The sequence below is a fragment of the Geotrypetes seraphini genome, chromosome 2, assembly GCF_902459505.1.
Source record: "Geotrypetes seraphini chromosome 2, aGeoSer1.1, whole genome shotgun sequence".
Taxonomy (NCBI): domain Eukaryota; kingdom Metazoa; phylum Chordata; class Amphibia; order Gymnophiona; family Dermophiidae; genus Geotrypetes; species Geotrypetes seraphini.
Window position 1 is genome coordinate 405,484,133 of NC_047085.1, and position 19,140 is coordinate 405,503,272.

Genomic DNA, 19,140 nt, shown 5'->3' on the forward strand with positions numbered 1-19,140 from the left:
ATTCCTGATCATTAAAATGAAGAATACGCCATATATCAACTAAATTACAAGATTGAACCAAATTATCTAAACCTAACGATTTCATAATTCTACTTGGTCTCTTATCCAAAATCGGATCCATTACAGCAATGAAATCCCCTGCTACGACTAAATTAGAAACAGCCAGTGGTAACAGTAATTGTTGAACTTGTTTGAAAAACTCCATTTGATTCGAATTAGGAGCATATAAATTTAATAAATCCAGGGTTGTATTTCCCAGAACCATTTTGATATGCACCCATTTTCCTAAAGGATCATAATTTATTAATTTGAAATCAGCATTGCACTTTCTATTTATCAGGACAGCAACCCCAGCTTTTTTCCCCCACTGCAGATGCAAAGAAACATTTAGAAATCCAACCCCCAGATAATTTTTTAGATTCAATTTCAGAAAGATGCGTCTCTTGAATGAAATAGATGTCCGCATTTTGATTCTTAAGGAACGATAATACTTTCTTCTTCTTAATAGGGTGATTTAAACCATTGACATTAATAGAATAAATTTTTATATCCATCTAGTCATAATCAAATTTTAACCAATATTCTATGATAACATACATGACCAGATCTCAGCACATTTATTAGGTATATTTCCTTTTCCCAATCCCCCCATCCCCTCCCCTCCCCAAAAATAAAATTATATAAAGACAATTCAAATTTTATGGTTCTTCCATTTTGATTTCTCATAAATACATTAATCCTCTGATCCCCTCTCCCTCCCTCTATTTTCCCTCCCCTCCCTCCCATAATCAATGTCTGACCTGGAACACACATTGGTAAAAGCAAAACCTAAATCCCCTCCCTCAGGCAACTAATATCCCTCTATATTAATTTAACATATCACAAAAGTTCAACAATTCTTTTCTCCCCTTATATATAAATATTTAATTACTTTATCTATATATACTCAGTCATTTAATATTCATTTCCACATTCTTACAGAAAAGAATCTATATAAAATTCAATATAATTATATAGTAAAAATAGTAATATAATTTAATTAAGATCCCATTTTCCTTTACCTGCTCATTAATTAATTATCCCTTCTTTAAAAGTCCCAATTCCCTAGACTTAACCCTTTATTTAATAAATTTGTTATTCATATCAATTAATATATACGTGAAATTATGATTATAAGATTTATATGTAATTAAGTCATAAAATTATAAACATATCCTTTCTTCTAAGTAATATATTACCCCCTCAATATGTTTTTTTTTAATTGTTCAAATTTAGCTATATTCCATGTATATTAAATAATCATTGTTTAAATTAGATATACCCTTTCATACAATTAATATATATTGATAACAATATTAATATAATCAATTTAAACATTCTCACACATCATTATTCATAATAAATTCAATATGAATAGTTATTTGAATAAAGTAGATATTTTCATATCAATTAATAAAAAATCTAAAATTAATTCCTTCTTTATTAATTATCCCCCATTCAAATACCCAATTCCCTATCTTTATATTCTTAATTAACAATTTCTTATCATTCATCTCAATTAATATTAGCATAAATATATATGAATGTACTAACTTCCATAAAATAATTTGATTCCTTTGTAATTAAGATTATGTCATATCATTTAATATATTATAATATTTAAATCAAAAATTTTCAAATGAATTAAAAATATTCTGTTCAATCATTAGTCTTTGTCCTCTTCTTTCTTCTTGTCCATCTTCTTCTTGTTCATTTTATCTCCCATTTTTCTTTCTTCTTCTTTCTTTCTTCTCCCTTCAGATGAAATTTTCCTATTACTCTGTTTCTTTTCATGTAGACATTGGTTCCTCTTGTGCTAAAAATTCTTTAAGTTTTCCAGGATCTTGAAAATACATGGACTTATTCCCATTAGACACTCTCATTGTCGATGGATAGTACAAGCCATACATGTAGCCTTTTTCTTTTAATTGCTGCCTGAACGTGATAAACTGTTTCCTTATATTTGCAGTGTATTTAGCAAAATCTGGAACCAACATCAATTTAGACCCCTTATAATTTAAGTTTTTATTTGCTTTTGCCACTTTTAAGATTTCCAAAGCTTGCTAATACCTTAAAACTTTAAAAATCAAGGGTCTAGGGCCAGCCTGGTTTACTGGTTTTCTTGAGGGGATTCTGTGTGCACGTTCTATTTCTAACGGCCACTTAGAATTTAACTGTAACAGTTTAGGTAAAAGGTTCTCTAAAAACTGTATAGCATCTCCCCCTTCAAGATTTTCAGCTAAACCAAGCACTCTTATGTTTTTTCTCTTTCCCCGATTTTCCAAATCCACCAGTTGATTTTTTAAGGCTGCTACATCTTTCCTTTTCTCTTCACACTTTTGTGTGATAGTTTCCAGCTGCTCGACTCTCTCTTCAATCACTGAGATCCTTTGCCTGTCAGTCTGGATCTCTTGCTTTAGACTGAGCACTTCTTCTTTGACTTCTGAAATTTTGGTGGTGTTGTCAGTTAACATTAGCTTGATTTTGAACAGTTCTGCCATAATATCCGCTTTATCAGTAAAATCTTCAGTTTCCAGCGGGATTGGCACACTCGACGGCGACACAGGAGTAACCTTTGACCTTTTCGCCGAAACACCCGAAGTGCACGGCTTTTCGGACTTTCCCTGCCTTGTCGCAGCCATTTCCGACGCTGTTTTTTAATATTTTTAACTCGGGCGAGCGAAGCAAAACAGTTGATTTTTTACAGTTAGTTGCCTGGATACGAGGAGCGCCGCGGCTAAGCCACCATGTTGTGCGCGCTCCAAGCCACGCCCCCCGACACTAAACTATTTAATGGAGCTCGGACTACAGAGGAATGCGAAGAATTGCAAAGGGACTTGAACAAACTAGAAGATTGGGCGACGAGATGGCAGATGAAGTTCAACGTTGAGAAATGTAAGGTATTACATGTGGGGAGCAGAAACTCGAGGTACAACTATACAATGGGAGGGATATTATTGAATAAGAGTACCCAGGAAAGGGTGGTGGACATGACAATGAAGCCGACGGCACAGTGTGCAGCGGCCGCTAAGAGAGCGAATAGAATGCTTGGTATAATCAAAAAAGGTATTACAGCCAGAACGAAAGAGGTTATCCTGCCGTTGTATCGGGCAATGGTGCGCCCGCATTTGGAGTACTGCGTCCAATATTAACATAGAAACATAGAAACATAGAAGGTGACGGCAGATAAGGGCCAAGGCCCATCAAGTCTGCCCACATCAATGACCCTCCCCTACCTCCCTTTGGTCGCCATACCTTAAGAAGGATATGGCGTTAGTCGAGGGGGTTCTGAGGAGAGCGACACGTCTGATAAAAGGTATGGAAAACCTGTCATATGCTGAGAGATTGGAGAAGCTGGGTCTCTTTTCCGTGGAGAAGAGGAGACTTAGAGGGGATATGATAGAGAGTTATAAGATCATGAAGGGCATAGAGAGAGTAGAGAGGGACAGATTCTTCAAACTTTCGAATAATAAAAGAACAAGAGGGCACTCAGAAAAGTTGATAGGAGACAGATTCAAAACAAATACTAGGAAGTTCTTTTTTACCCAACGTGTGGTGGACACCTGGAATGCGCTTCCAGAGGACATAATTGGGCAGAAAACGGTACTGGGGTTCAAGAAAGGATTAGACAAATTCCTACTGGAAAAGGGGATAGAGGGGTATAGATAGAAGATTACTGCACAGGTCTTGGACCTGTTGGGCCACCGCGTGAGCAGACTGCTGGGCACGATGGACCTCGGGTCTGACCCAGCAGAGGCATTTCTTATGTTCTTATGTTCATTCAGTGTCAGTGAATGTCCAAGTCAAAGACTCTTGCTCCGTTAGCTCTATAAACTGTGACTAGATTACTTATGTTTATCTTATACTAAGCAGCTAAAATTAAAAAAAAACCAGAGGGGTTCTTTTCGGATGGCGGGCCAGTGATATAGGTTGGGGGTAGGCAATTCCGGTCCTCGAGAGCCAGAGCCAGGTCAGGTTTTCAGGATATCTACAATGAATATGTATGAGATGGATTTGCATGCACTGCCTCCTTCAGATGCAAATTTATCTCATGCATATTTATTGTAGATATCCTGAAAACCTGACCTGGCTCTGGCTCTCGAGGACCGGAATTGCCTACCCCTGGTATAGATTAACATTCTAGATATCAAAGTTTGCAAACACTTGTAGTGGCCTGAATTAATTTATTTAAATGAGCTGCAACTTGCTGGAAGGAGAGAATATGTTAGAAGACATAGTGCAGGATTCAACTCAAATGTTTCATTAAAAATGCCTGTACACAGCTCTATAAAGTAAAATGTCATTTTCTTTGTGGTAAATAGAGTAACTGATGAAAAGCCATTTAAAGGAGTACTTATAAGCTGTGTCAGAGTCCTTGTAATGATGTATTATGCTGTTTTATTTCTTGTATGATGTATTTTGTTGTTTTATCCTGGATTTGTGTTTGTGAATATTGTAAGCTGTTTAGGCTAAATAAATAAAATAAATAACTGATATTATTTGCTTCTTAATGAGTGTTAAAGGACTCTAATGTAGGTTGAGGCCTTAATGCAGCATAATTGAGGTTATCTTATGGTGCATAGTAATAAGATGCAAAGCTATTTAATTCTATAATGCAAATTGAAAGACAGGATAACAGCGTTAGGAGGAATTTTTTTCCTCCAGTTTCCCTATAAATATGTGATAACATTGAATTCTATGAGATATATTTACTTCGAACCTACCCAGTTTGAAAGATTGAAAAAGAAGCTTCTGTTGAGAGGTAAAGTGAATACATTGAAATTAGAAAATTGTCTGGTGATAATGGGAGAGAGTTTTAAACTGTTGAATTTATGTTTCATTAATTTTTATTTAGTTTTAATAATAAAATATACATATCAAAAATCTTACAATGAATATTATATCAATTCCATATGAATTTTATATATTTCAAGATATCACAATCAATACCATCACAATATAAACACGTTACATAATCCCTATTCCTATCAAAATCACCTCCACATACTCCCTCCCCCTTCCCATCCTCCCCCTCCCAGATATTACTAATTAATAGTGCTTTTCTTTCTGGTTACAAATGTAATGAGTTCAATACAAAACTGCGTGCTCTGGCTGATAATTGCTGTATATAAGGTTCCCAGAGCATCCAAAATTTATGCTGCTTTTTATAAGATGGAGAGGTCACCCTAGCTTCCATAATCATAACAGCATGAATGATGGTGGACTTTCTTCCAACCAATGTTGTAGAATACATTTCTGACCCACAATAAAAGATTTACGTAATAATCCCCTAATCCCTTTCTTAAAATTCCTTTCCCATTGAAGAAATAATACCATCTGGGGGAAATGAATCACATTCCTAGAAATAATTGATCCAATAAATGCACAAATAAGATTTATAAAATTCCTAATTCTGGGACATAACCAAAAAGCATGATCAACTCTATGGCCCAACACTATGTAGCAGGACCTACTTTTACTGGAACAATGGTCCAGTACTTGGCAACTGAACTTTAATGCCAAAAAATGTAAAGTAATGCATCTTGGAAGCGGAAATCCATGCAGAACATACACCTTGAAAACTTAACAAGAACTACTGCAGAAAGGGACATGGGAGTAATCATCCGGGAAGATATGAAGGCTGCCAATCAGGTGGAGAAAGCTTCAGCAAAGGCTAGACAAATGCTGGGTTGCAACAGAAGGAGCTTTATAAGCCGAAAGCCTGTAGTCATACTGCCGTTATACAGATCCATGGTGAGACCTCACCTCGAGTACTGTGTCCAGTTTTGGAGGCCACATTATCAAAAGGATGTGAAGAAAATGGAGTTGATCCAGAGAATGGCCACTAGAATGGTCTCAGGATTTAAAGATATCCCATATGAAGAATATCTGACCAGATTGCGCTTATATTCTCTCGAGGAGCGCAGAGAAAGGGGAGACATGATAGAAACATTCAAATACATCACGGGCCACATTGAAGTGGACGAAGAAATCTTTTTTCTTAAGGGTCCCACGGCGACAAGAGGGCATCCACTAAAAATTAAGGGGGGAAGATTTCATAGTGACACCAGGAAATACTGCTTCACCGAAAGGGTGATTGATCGATGGATTGGTCTTCCACGCCAGGTGGTCGAGGCCAGTAGCGTGCTCAACTTCAAGAGTCGATGGGACAGGCAGGTGGGGTTGTTACAGAGTTATGCTTAAAAGATGGTTTCTTAAGGGAGGGAGAGTTCTTGAGTGGGCAGACTTGGGCCGCCAGCCCTATTCTGCCGTCATACTCTGTTTCTAAATGTATTATCCGTTTGACATTTTAGGCATATTCTTGACTCAACACAACCAAAGTGAAAAGCCTTAACTTGAGAAACATAAGCTCTCATAACCATTCAAAATAGACTCTCTATAATAAGTATTGCAAATTGAAGAAATGCCTAATTGAAGAGCCTTGTCTATTATTACCTCACTAATTTCCATTCCCAATTCCTCAATCCACTTATCTGCTATCCCTTTATAGCTCATATGTGGGTATACAGAATCAAGGGATTTCTTAAAGTATGAAATTGAGGGTAGAGCTTCCAGCTGTTCAAATAACATTCCCAATCTATATCCCACTCCCAATGTCAAACCTTCCTTTTTCAATGTGTTAATATAATGAATTAATTGCACATAAGCATATATGTCAGTGTATCTCACTCCCAGTTTAGTTAATAATTCTTCAAATGAAAGTATATTGTTTTCCTCTCCCACAAAGGAAAATATATGTTCTATCAAAGAATCTGTGCATCTACGAATAGGGCCTTGAACCATACCAGGAGGAAAGGTTGAATTCCCCACTATTGGAAGAGAGTCAATATGTGGACCCTTAATTTTCCAAACCTTCATCAAAGCAAATTTTTTATTTTATTTTGGTTGCTTTTTCCCTATTGGTGTAGACTATGATTTCTTTGTATTTCATTTGTGTGGATTATGTATAATTATAAATGCAAATAAAAAATTCTGTAATGCAGCTTGTAGTGTAGCCAGAAAAATAATCTCAGCAAAAAGCACTGGTCTGCAAAGCCAAAGCCTGACCACAATTTCCAGTAACTGCTCTCCAAGTGACCCCCCAAGCACAATCATCTCCTAAAGCCCCCCACTCTGTCAAGCTCCTCTTCAGTCATAGCTCTATCATAGATACATAATGACAGATAAAGGCCAAATGGCCCATCCAGTCTGCCCATCCGCAGCATCCATTATCTCCTCCTTTCTCTTATTGGCCCATCCAATCTGCCCATCCGCAGCATCTACTATCTCCTCCTTTCTCTAAGAGATCCCATATGTCTGTCCCAGTCTTTGTCTCCACCACCTCTACCAGAGACTATTCCATGCCTGTATCACCCTTTCTTTAAAAAAAGTATTTCCTTAGATTACTCCTCTAAACTTCATCCTATGTCCTCTCATTCCAGAGCTCCCTTTCAAATGAAAGAGACTCGACTCATGCACATTTACACCATGTAGATATTTAAATGTCCGTGACGCAATGGAGGGGTGATGTGAAAACCAGACTCTACCAGAGTGAGCAACGGTTCATTTTCTTTTTGGACACTGGTCTAAAGGATTGAATCAAAGAATTGAATGGTGTGCATTTTATTAGAGGTTTTTTCCCCTTTTTTTCCTCTTTTTTTGAGTGGAAATTGATCTAACCGGAAGTGATGTCAGGAGGAGCTTGGCTGTAAATCCAGGCATCAGCGTAAAGTCTTCAGTGCACGGAGCTGGAGAGAGACCATTGGATATTTCCCTGATGCAGCCACTAGGTGGCGAAACAAGAGCCTCGTTGGAATAATTGCTGCTTGTCTTCACCACAGTGCTGTGGATTAGTTGAGACGTGATTTCAACATGAACAGCTGTGGGCCCGATTGCAACAGTCTGTGAGCAAGGATACCAGCTAGTGAAGATAAGTTAAGCATTTTTCCTGTTCTTTTTTATGTTCTTCTGTTGTTTTCTTGTGCACAGTGGTGTGGGTTAACCCATTTTTGAAAACAGCATTTTCTACTTGATGGAGTTTTTTGTCTATGAGACAGAATTTGACTGGCTTATAACCCATTGGGTTGCCATCTGATATTGAAAGCATTTTTTTAAGGCAGTTGAGGCTTTTTCTCCACTATTAGTAAATGTGCTTCAGTGGGTATCTTCACCACTAGGCTAATAACATTGATATATTTTTTGAGCTTGGATTTAAATGTCTCTAACATGACTGTTGGGCAGACTGGATGGACCATGCAGGTCTTTATCTGCATATGTTATTTGATATCTCCCTTCTCCCACTTTTCCTCCAAAGTATACAGACTTTAAATCTGTCCCCATACACCTCATATATTGTCCTTTCGGTCTAGCTGGGGTTCAGGTAATAGTGATCCTCAGTCACTTCTGCTCTTATTTGTGCTGGGTACAAAGTGGTATTGGCATTCTCTAGTGACATTATTGTGAGACTACCTCTAGGGCATGTTGGAACCATTGTGTACCATGTGCTGATTTTAGCATAGCTTTATAGCTTCTGCAACATTGTTTGAAATCAATAATCAATACTTAATATGTATTATTATATTAAGAATGAAGATGAGGATGGGAGAAAATGATTGTATAGTGAATAGTGTGTTTTGTGCAGTTTTTCTGATTTATCATTTGTATTGCAGTGTCGAAGTTTGAAAATCAATAAAGATTAAAAAAAAATACTTAATAGAGAGTCTTTTTATGAACTTTTCAATAAATACTAAATGATTTTCATCTCTGGTTGATGTGCACAAGTTCCATCCCCACTCCTTTATTGCTTGCTTATTTATCGTGGGGCTTTGTTCCTTTGCTTTTTGCTTTGTCGTTTGCCTAAAGATAGGTGCCAGGATGATGTGTGCTAAACACGGATTCTATAACGGCAATTGTATACATAATCACTATTATAGAATAGGTGCCTGAGTCCATAAGTCCACATCTAATTTTTGGTGAGAGCACTTATGCCACCTTAATGGCTGGTATAAAGGCTTGTGTCTAACTGCTGGCAGGTGTATAACTAATAATATTCCATGTGTGCAGGATGACATGCACGCTACAAATTTTCAATGCACAAATTCTAGAATCCCGACTATGAGAATGAAAGTTACGAGTATAACTATTAATTAGTGCCCAAACAGCAATTACAGGCAATACTTGTTCATTAACATCAATTATCATCTCATTATTAAATTATGTTATACACATATCTGCCACTCTTCTAAGCATAGCTAAGCATAACTTTATAGAATCAGGGGGTAAATATACTAAACCTGTGTGCCATTCAGGATGGCAATAAAAGATCTGCTTTGGAGAACACAGCTGAACCGCAGTTTCCGTTCGCTTGCTTTAAGATTCTCTCTGCCTAAAGCCTCCTGTTGCGTTTGCTGCTTCATGATGGCATCACGGAAAAATCATAATTCTAAACAAATATTACTACAGAAATGATGTAAGAAGCAAAACCCAAACACACACTAGAAAAATAGAGACATCGTTTAAGCTCTGTTTACCGGAGGGATGTCCTCACGAAGGCCAAGTCGTGGTTTGCCTGGACTCCATCTTGGTCCTTTGAACAGGACTGAAAGCTTATTGCAGACACCAGGTGAGTTCCGCAATGAGTTCCACATATGGCCGTAATAATGAAACTGTGGATAAACAGAAAATCATCATGGTGGTTATTTTAGAAGCTCTCTTTGTGATTTACACATGTATACAATGTCATTTTTATATGCAGGATACACATGAGAAATACTAATTTTAGAGAGCTGGCATGTATACACGCAAAGCTGCACTTCATGCAGATGGCAGGGAAATGAGGCTTGAAAGGGACCAAAATCTACACTTGCATTCTCTATTTCACAAAAGGAAAATACATGGATGTCTTAATTTTTCAACTTCTGATTTACAGCTGCTGCAGGGCACATGCGTTTATTTTTTTAAAACACTTGTTTTTGGACAGACGTAATTAAGAGAGGCCTCCCTCTTAATCTCCCATTGATTTTCCCTCTGTGCTTAATTATGAGCATTAACATGTGCAGGATTCTAAAATGGGAGATATGCACACATATTCTGAAATACCCTTTTACATGTGCCATTGGTGGCACTTATATATTTAAGTTGCAGATGTCTTTCTATTGATGATTTCTATGTTGACAGCTGTAAAATGGATGCTTCCAACATTTGCAGCTACATTTCATATTCTTTCTTTTTTTTTTTTTTTTTTTAGTATTCTTTGCAATATATTCACTATACAAAATAAAAAAATGTAATCAGAATAATACAAAATCAAATACAAAGAAATCCAAAATCTTTTCCATTTAGTCCACATCTAAGAAGCCAATAAAATTATCATCTAAAATTTTTTTTTTTTTTTACCAAGAATAATTATAATTCACATTGGCCAGGAAATAAACTATATAAGCCTTCCTCTTCATTTATCATACCTGGAAAATTTCCCCCAGATATTAGGCACTTTCCCCTTGAAGTATAGGTTTGTCCACTAGAAATGTTTCCAAATGGAAAGGATCAACAAAAAAAATATTTGTTATTCCCATCCATGGCCAGTCATTTACTTTAGGCTTCAGCTATAGGAACTGCTTCTTCCGAAGCAAAAAAGGTAAAACACAAAAGGTTTGTTTCTCACAATGGAAAAATAAAAAAAATTATTGCACAAGTCTTTTTGTGCTCAAAAATAATTGCATAAAATAAGACAGGTGAAAAACCACAATAAACAATGTGCAGCAGAAATAACAGATGGTAAAACATGCACTCTTCAGTGGGGAGAGAATCCTCAGTGGCTGCAGGGCTACAAGATGGCTGCTGTGGTTGTGAGTTTGAAGCAGGGCCACACCCAATCCTCAGCTTGTAGTATGAAACAGGGTTTTCACTCAAAAGACCAGTAAATACTTGAAAAATAGACAACACAATTTTATAAATAGATAACACAATTTTATAAATCACTAAACTTCTTAGATCTAAATTAGATTACTGTATAGATTACAGATTCATCTTTTTTTTTCTCTTCCTTTCTCTTTTTTTTTTCCTTTTTGTGTTACCTACCAAATGTGTTTCCCACTAAATGTTTTCTTTCTCTCGTTAAAAATTGTAGTTCATCCCTTTCACCTTTCGTACCAGTTATGTATTAGAATGGATAGAATTTGTTAGTAATTATGTAAAACAGTTTTGTTCTGCCCCCCATTTTTAAACTGTTATACGCTTTGAAGCCATTGATATTGCATACATAACAAAATACTTAATAAACTTGAAACTTGAGTGTATTCATTAGCAGAAGGCTTTTTCTTTTGTTTGTGGGACTGACTTGGTGCACAGCTGTTTTAGTCATATCATTCATATAGTGAGTTTTTTTTGCTTTTTGATTATTTTCCCTCCATTCCCTAATTTTTGGTCCAGAAGATCCCGCACAGATGACTCTTTCCAATTTTATTTGCACTCATACTCTTCTTTTCTTCCCCGTAGTGCTAAAGATAGATTTATGTTCCTGCTCCTTTGGACTCTGAAGAGGCTCCAAAGAGGTATGGACTACCTTTTTGGTAACTCCCCATCAAGCACATGTCCTTGTGCCACATTCCATGCAAGGGCCCAGCTTTTATTTTGCCTCAGGCCCCGGATGATGTCACTATTGGGGAGTCCACTACAGTACCTGCCTGATTGCTAAACAGTGTGCACTCAGATGCCAGTCAGATGGTAGCTCTGGTATCCTGTGAAAGTCCCAGCTTTTATTCAGCCTTAGGTCTTGGATGATATCACCAAAGGGGAATCTGCTACAGTGCCTGCCCAATTGCTGAACAGTGTGCACTAAGATGCTGGTCAGATGGGAGCTCCTTCAATTACAATTTCTATGTTCTGTCTAAAAATGGGCTTTGACATATTTTAGTATAAATAACAGTTAAGGGCCTTTTTACTAAAGTGTGGCAAAGGTTTGCACTTCCTAGATATGAAGGAGTCCTGGACTGGTTTTCCTGAGTTCTGGACTAAGCTCTCCCTTTTCCAAGGATGCTATCTTGTGTTTAAATACAGATATGACCTATCTCTCATATTAGCTTGCCTGTACTGTGTGCCTTAGCTTCTTATACTGTACTTATAATGTATACTGACATAAGCATAATGTACTTTGCCCTCCTGGACATGTAACAATGAAACTGCAAGGCTTAGGAAAGTAGAGTTGATCCCTATAGGACTATAAGGTTAAGCCCTCAACCAATAGTAAGTGCGGGCTTAGGACCAATGTTTGCTAAGGAAATATAGCAAAATTAGCAAATGAAGAATTGTATCTAGCATCCAGCTGTCTAGCCAGGAAATGTATAAATGTCACTGTAGTTCTTGTTTTCTGCACTTCTGAGGCAGCATGTTTACTGTCCAGGAGTCCTGCATATGCTGAATAGAGATACTTTTGTATTTTCTTCACGTCTCTGGTTTTGTGACTGCACAAGTGACCTTTCATTTGGCGCACGAACAGGGACTTAAGGTCATTTGACCACCGGTCACTCGATCGGTCACTTGTGTCCAGTCTAAGAGTCGACACGTCTGCCTAGCCGGCTGGTTCCCTATTTGGGATCGGCAGACTTCGGTGGCTTCGACTGGCTCAATTGATTTATCCAGTCCTGGTTTAAAGTACAGAACCTGATACCTGTCTGAATCTGGGGTGGCCCACCATTTCTGTCCTGTTTTCTTCCTCTGCCTAGTAGAGCTACTTGATCTGTCACTGAAGTCGCGGGGAGGACTTCTAGGAACTGTTACTTTCTGATTGGGTAACTAAGCTGAAGTCATCTATGTTTTTGTTTGAGAGTGTCTGAGTGCCCAACCCATTGACCTGTTAGTACTGTGTTTCCCTAGTCCGGAGATGGGCGGGGCCAGGAATACATGTGGCGTGCCTCAAGGATCTCTACTATCACCTACATTATTTAATGTCTACCTTTCATCACTAGGTTCGTGCCTAAGCAATCTGGATATAAGACTGTTCAGTTATGCCGATTACATCACAATAGTTTTACCTTGTAATTTGGTTCTATCTCAGATTACTACTCAAATTGAGACTGTAATGGAAAGGATGAATCTTTAGATGCAATTCAAACTTAATCTTAATTCTGATTAAACAAAATTCTTTGTAGCATCTTCTACCAAAATTTTTCATGAACTTTCCATCAATATACTTTCAACATCTTATACAATCCATCCAAAGATTAAAATTTTAGGAATCGTATTAGATCAACATCTTACTATGAAAACCCAGTTAGATGCTGTTGTACGTAAAAGTTATTTTACTTTATGGAGACTATGAACAATTAGACCCTATTTTGAATTTTCAGCCTTTAAATTATTGGTCCAGTCATTACTGTTGAGTCTCCTTGACTATTGCAATGTTGCTTATTTATCAATTACTAAGAAGGAATTATTGAGATTATCATTGATACAGAACATAGCAGTTAGATAGATTTACGGATTGAAGAAATACGATCATGTTACATTATTTTATTGCGAATTGCATTGGTTGTCTGTGGAAGCTCGGGTATTGTTCAAGCTGGGCTGTTTTTGTTACAAGGTTTTATATGGTGCCGCCCCTACTTATCTGGCTAATAGTTTTTCTATAGCAATGCACAAATGCAGTAGAAAAACTAATGCTCTGTTTAATTTCCCTTCTGTAAAAAGTTGTAAAAGCAAGAAATTCCTAAATTATGCTTTAGAATCTCAGGCAGCTTCTCATGAAAAAGAGTTTTGATCATTGTTACTCACAGCTGTTTATTACATATATTTTTGAAAACAGCTAAAAACCTATCTTTTCTCCAAATACCTGACTAGCTGGCTCATTCAATTATACAATTATGTTTAATGTTTATAATCTTTTGTAAACCGCATAGAACTTTTTGGTAACGCAGTCTATAAGTATAATGTTATTTTATGTTATGTTTTTGTCCTCCATTGCATGATGGGGGGAAGTCCGTCTACCCATGGGGAACTCCTTGATACAATGTTAGTCAATTTTAAAAAGGGATGTGGCTCTGATTATGGGACCACACTTAAATGATCAACCCTTATTTGTCTGTGCCAGTTAGAATGGCCGACGTTCGATGTGGGCTGGCCCCCGTCTGGCTCCCTGTATGAGGACATAACTCGTCAGGTTTTCATCGTAATAACCCACCCTAAGACTGGCCACCCTAATCAACTCCCTTCTATAGATAGTTGGTTAGACCTGGTCCATTGCAAGCCTTCTTGGCTTTTCCCTCCTGTGCTCACAAAACTCCAGTCTCAGGTCCTCGCCCTTAGGAAAACCACCAATGACCGCTATTGTCCTACTCCTGTTCTTGGGTCTGACCCTTCAACTGACATACTTGACATACCCACTGCTCTGCCTTCTTATTCGGAGGCCACAGCCTACACTCAGCCCCAATCTTCTCAGGAACAGACTTGGGCCCGCACTCTCTCGGGCCATCTGTCCTGAAAGGGGGGTGGATACAGATATGCGCGGATAAAGATATGCGCCAATTCAGACTCAGACACCGACACACCGAACGCGAATGCAGTGGGTACCCTCATATTCATTCCTCAACACTTGGCCCTCATGATTGCCAAGAAATGCATTGACCTGGCACACTCTGGAGAACCTGCTATGAAAATGACCCTCAAGAGACATTTTTTATCAATCACCTTGATCAGTTAGTCCGAAATACAGTCTGACAGTGCATAATCTATTCTAAAACAAATCCCCCCAACCCGTTGAGACACATCTGATGCTGGTCCTATCTGTAGATTTCACCCACATGCCCATTTTTCGCTCCCTTAGCCACCTCCTGGTCTTCAAAGACACCCTAACCAGATACGTCAAAGCCTTTCCTACTCGCATTGAATGCGCCAGGGAGGTAACCAAACACCTCCTGAATGACATAATCCCGCGCTTCGGTCTTCCCATTTCTATAGGCAGCGACAACGGCCCCGCCTTTATCGCCGAGGTCATTCAACACCTGCTCAGGCCCTCCAAATTAAGTGGAAGCTATACACTGCATCTAAACCTGAAAGCTCTGGTCAGGTAGAAAGGATGAACAGAACCCTTAAGACCCTTCTCACAAAACGAATTGAAGGAACCAATCTGTCCTGGCCTGTCCTGTTGCCCACTGTCCTATTTCAGATCAGGTGCACCCCATCCAAACCCACTGGATTATCCCCATTTGAGCTCATGTTCGGCCGCCCACCGCCCATCATGAACCCAGACCCTGGTTCATTTGCTACTCTGGGATCGGATATCCTGGAGTTGGGTCCAATCTTTAGCCAAGGCCCTCCAAGAGCTCCACAAATGGTTCATGGAAAGGGCCCCACTACCGATAGCCACACAAGTTCATGATTATGTCCCTGGAGATACATTATGGCTGAAAACATGGAAGGCAGATCACCTGAAGCCTAGGTGGATAGGTCCTTTTACTGTTCTCAATTCTTCCCCCACCACTGTCAAGGTGTCTAGACACGAAACTTGGTTTCACTACAGCACAGTCAAGCCAGCTGCCATATGGCAAGCCACCCCAGGCAACACATATCTCCAGTGGAAGATCTCTAAAAAACCTCAAAAGTGTTTTGAACATTTACCACTGTGCTTAGCAGGTGTTTTGAGTATAACCCTTTCACAAATGTTTTGAGTTTAACTGACAGCCTGTGGTTCACCACTGCCTCTAGCAGGTGTCTTGAGTATAACCGTCTTTGGTTTCTAACTGTTTCTGACAAGATGAGCTTCCTATGTCAGCACTGTCAGCACCTTCTGTATTATATATCTGATTTTTGCTTTGCCCTCACTGTCCTGTGTTTCTTTCTTCTGTATTTCTTCCCTATTGTACTAGGGGACAAGTCACAGTCTCTTAGCCCCTGCAAGCCGTGCCTTTCCCAGGTCCATAATGGGAATAGGGAAGAAACAGCCCTTTTGTACCGTACCCAATTTAAGTGCCCCACTTCCCTTTTGCCTGATGTTTGCCAGCATGAAGGGGTTAAGTACGGAAAGTGTCAAACATCAGAGGGTATCATCTGTTTCCAACCTACCGACAATGAGGTTGAAAAGTGGGCTGAGATCCGCATTGATAATGCTGAAGGCCCACTCCTCAACCAGACCCTTATCGTTGACCCCACGCATCCTGTATCTTTGTATTTTGATGCATGTGTGTTGTCTGATATCGCCCAAGGCCATGGTACAGCCCCTAATATGGTTTTGTGTGGTTCTCTAGAGTGGCAACGCTATTATACCTCGTGTGATAAATATATGTGTCTGTATAACCAACTACCCTTAAAGCTGCCCCCAGGATGAACACTTCCTTACAGGTGGAGCATGCCCCGTGTGGCACTGTGTCACCTACCTACCTACCTACCTACGCATACCCAGCTAAGGTCCCCTCTGTTTCACTTGTCAAAGGTCCTAACCCTGGCCCCTCTTTTCTGTGGGCCACTGTAACCCTATGGTCTTTACTATCCACAACCTCCAGACCTGGAATGCCCAGATCCAATCCACCGCCAGCCGCATGGGATTCTACATTGATGGTAAAGGGCTGGACCAAGGAACTGTCATGTATGTCCGTGTTGTATCCAGCCCTCGTGCCCCTGTACATCACTCCGTTGTGTTTCCCCAGTTTTATAAAAATATGAAAGTGGATATAGACATACCTGTGATTACTAGAAATCTGTTTGTGCAATTTGTTGAAATCATAGGCCAGACTCTTAATGTTAGCAATTGCTTTGTCTGTGGCAGGACTGGTATGGGAGAACAGTGGCCATGGGAGGCAAAGCATACCTTGATATGAAATTCATTCACACAATTGTTAGTACATCATTTCCTTGATGTGATTTACTTAGGGCTCCTTTTACGAAGGTGCGCTAAGCGTTTTAGCGCATGCACCGGATTAGCGTGTGCTAGCCGAAAATCTACTGCCTGCTCAAAAGGAGGTGGTAATGGCTAGCAAGCGCAGCAATTTAGTGCGCGTTATTCTGCATGTTAAGGCCCTAACTCGCCTTCGTAAAAGGAGCCCTTAGTTTATTTGGTGATCAATTTGGTTTTTTGTTGTATTAGATTTCATTCATTCTTTCCTTATATTCTTTACTAATTTATGCATCAATTTATCATTTATTTAACATAAAATATTGATAGACTTAAACAGAATGCATTTATATTATACAACACTTTTGCTTCAGATGTATTGTAAACAAAAATTCCTTTTTTTCTCTTTCTTTTTTCTCTCTTCTTCTTTTTCTTCATGTTTTCTGGGGGTCTTATTTATTCTCTTTTTCTGTTTTTTTGTTTCAGTGTTTTTATTGCAATATTGGAATATTTGGATTGATACATCATAGGTTTTATTACTCAATACCAAAGTATATTGTCTTTGTATAGTTTTTGAAATTTAAAGCACATTTTAGTGAATTCATTGTTTTTAAATTGTATGTTATTTTCATTAAAGTTTACTTGTTATGTCCATTTTAATTTTAGAGGGTCCCACCAGACTTGACTGATGGGATCATAATATTAGCTGAGCCAGTCACTGTGTGGTTATAATTTATGAGAAGGTGTGTGTGTGTGGGGAGGGAGGAAATCGGGAAATTAAGGAATGGTTAGGGGATTTATGGGATAAAGTTATTGTTGGGGGAAAAAAGTGCTAAGAACGGTGAGGAATAGTATGATAGGTTGGAAGTGAAGGCTGAGGATTGGTTGGAATGTGTATGGATTCTGGCAGGTTAAGGTTAATTCTGGTGTGGGAGGTTTGGAGGGAGGTGTGCGAATGTGTTTAGAGGGAGGTTGCGGTGATATGTGACAAATTCGGGGGGGTTTGGGACGAAGAAGATAGATTATTGGTTTGGGCTGCTTTGTAGTTGCTGTTTTTTTGTTGTAGTGCAGCGCTAATTTCGGGTGCTGACAGAGGGGCGATATTAAAATTTCTTCTCTGCCAATTCGGTGCTGCAGTCAGGAGTTGTGGTGCTGTACGTGAGTACATTATTCAGTGCAGTATGGGGTGTCTGGGAAATCTGCGGGAGGAGCCTCCGTTGGTAGACGCAGGAAGTTGGTGTCATTTAGTGTGGGCGGCCCTTTCAGGTATCGGAGGTTTGGCTGCTTGTAGCATTGAAAGTGGTGCGGGGAAGACTAGATTCTGTTTAGCCATTAAGGGTGTTGATTGCTACGGGATAGCAAGTGTGGGTGGGGAATGGTAATAATTCAGTTTTTGGGTAGGGTTTTTTGCTGAGTGATATTTGCTTCTGGGAAATATTTTGGTGGGTCTTGGGGTGGGTTGATTCTGGAAATTTGGGGTATGTGACATGATTTGTTGAAGTGGGAAGTTGTAGGGAGTTGTTTGGTTGTTGGGGTTTATGGGGATTGTATTGGATTAAAAAAAAAACTAACTAAACTAACAATTTTACTTTATTGGGACGTGGTTTGTTTGCATTGTTGAATTTTCATTCAAGGGGTCTGGTGATGGCTCCTAGAAAGACAATGTCGTAGGGTGGCGACAAGTCAAGGGGGCGTGGTCGAACTTCAGTTCGTGGGGTTGGAAGAGGTCGACCACATGCTGGTGGTCTAGTATTGGTTGGAGCTCAAGCGAAAGTTGCTGCCTGACAGGTAGAGGAAAAGGGAAGGATCGGGTGGGGGCACGAGGTGCTTCCCGAAGAGGTGGTGGATAAAGATCCGAATGTTTCAGAAGTCATGGCTAGTGGTTCTCATAATTCAGGAACACATGCACCGGATGGTAGTTATTATCTGATTTGCTTAATGTTTTGGGGAATGTGCTGGATAAGAGGGATCGGGGGCTCAGAGGTGGTGAGAGGGTAGGTGTGGTGTTGCGGGTAAACAAAAAAAATATTTGTCTGCAAGTGGATTTTTGTTACAGCAGGCGTTAGCAACTAGTACTTGGAAGGCATATTGTACTGGTTGGCTACGTTATAGACATTTTCTAGATCAGTTTGGATGGCAGTGTGCTTTTCCTTTATCTGAAGAGTGCATAATTCAATTTTTGTTATTTTCTTTGGATCAGAGCTGGCCATATGGAATGGTGACCTAGTCGATAGCTTCTGTGGGATTCCTAGCTAAAATTTGGGGTTGGCAGGATCCCA

At 39.1% G+C, this 19,140-nt stretch overlaps 1 protein-coding gene across 1 annotated transcript in view; it reads right to left on the reverse strand.

Moving 5' to 3' along the window:
* LOC117354106 (alkylglycerol monooxygenase-like) overlaps positions 1-19,140 on the reverse strand; it is a 163,565-nt gene that overhangs the window by 76,652 nt on the left and 67,773 nt on the right. The window contains exon 9 of the mRNA XM_033930994.1: positions 9,570-9,704. Within this exon, the coding sequence (XP_033786885.1) occupies positions 9,570-9,704 (135 nt within the window). The remainder of the gene's footprint in view (positions 1-9,569; positions 9,705-19,140) is intronic.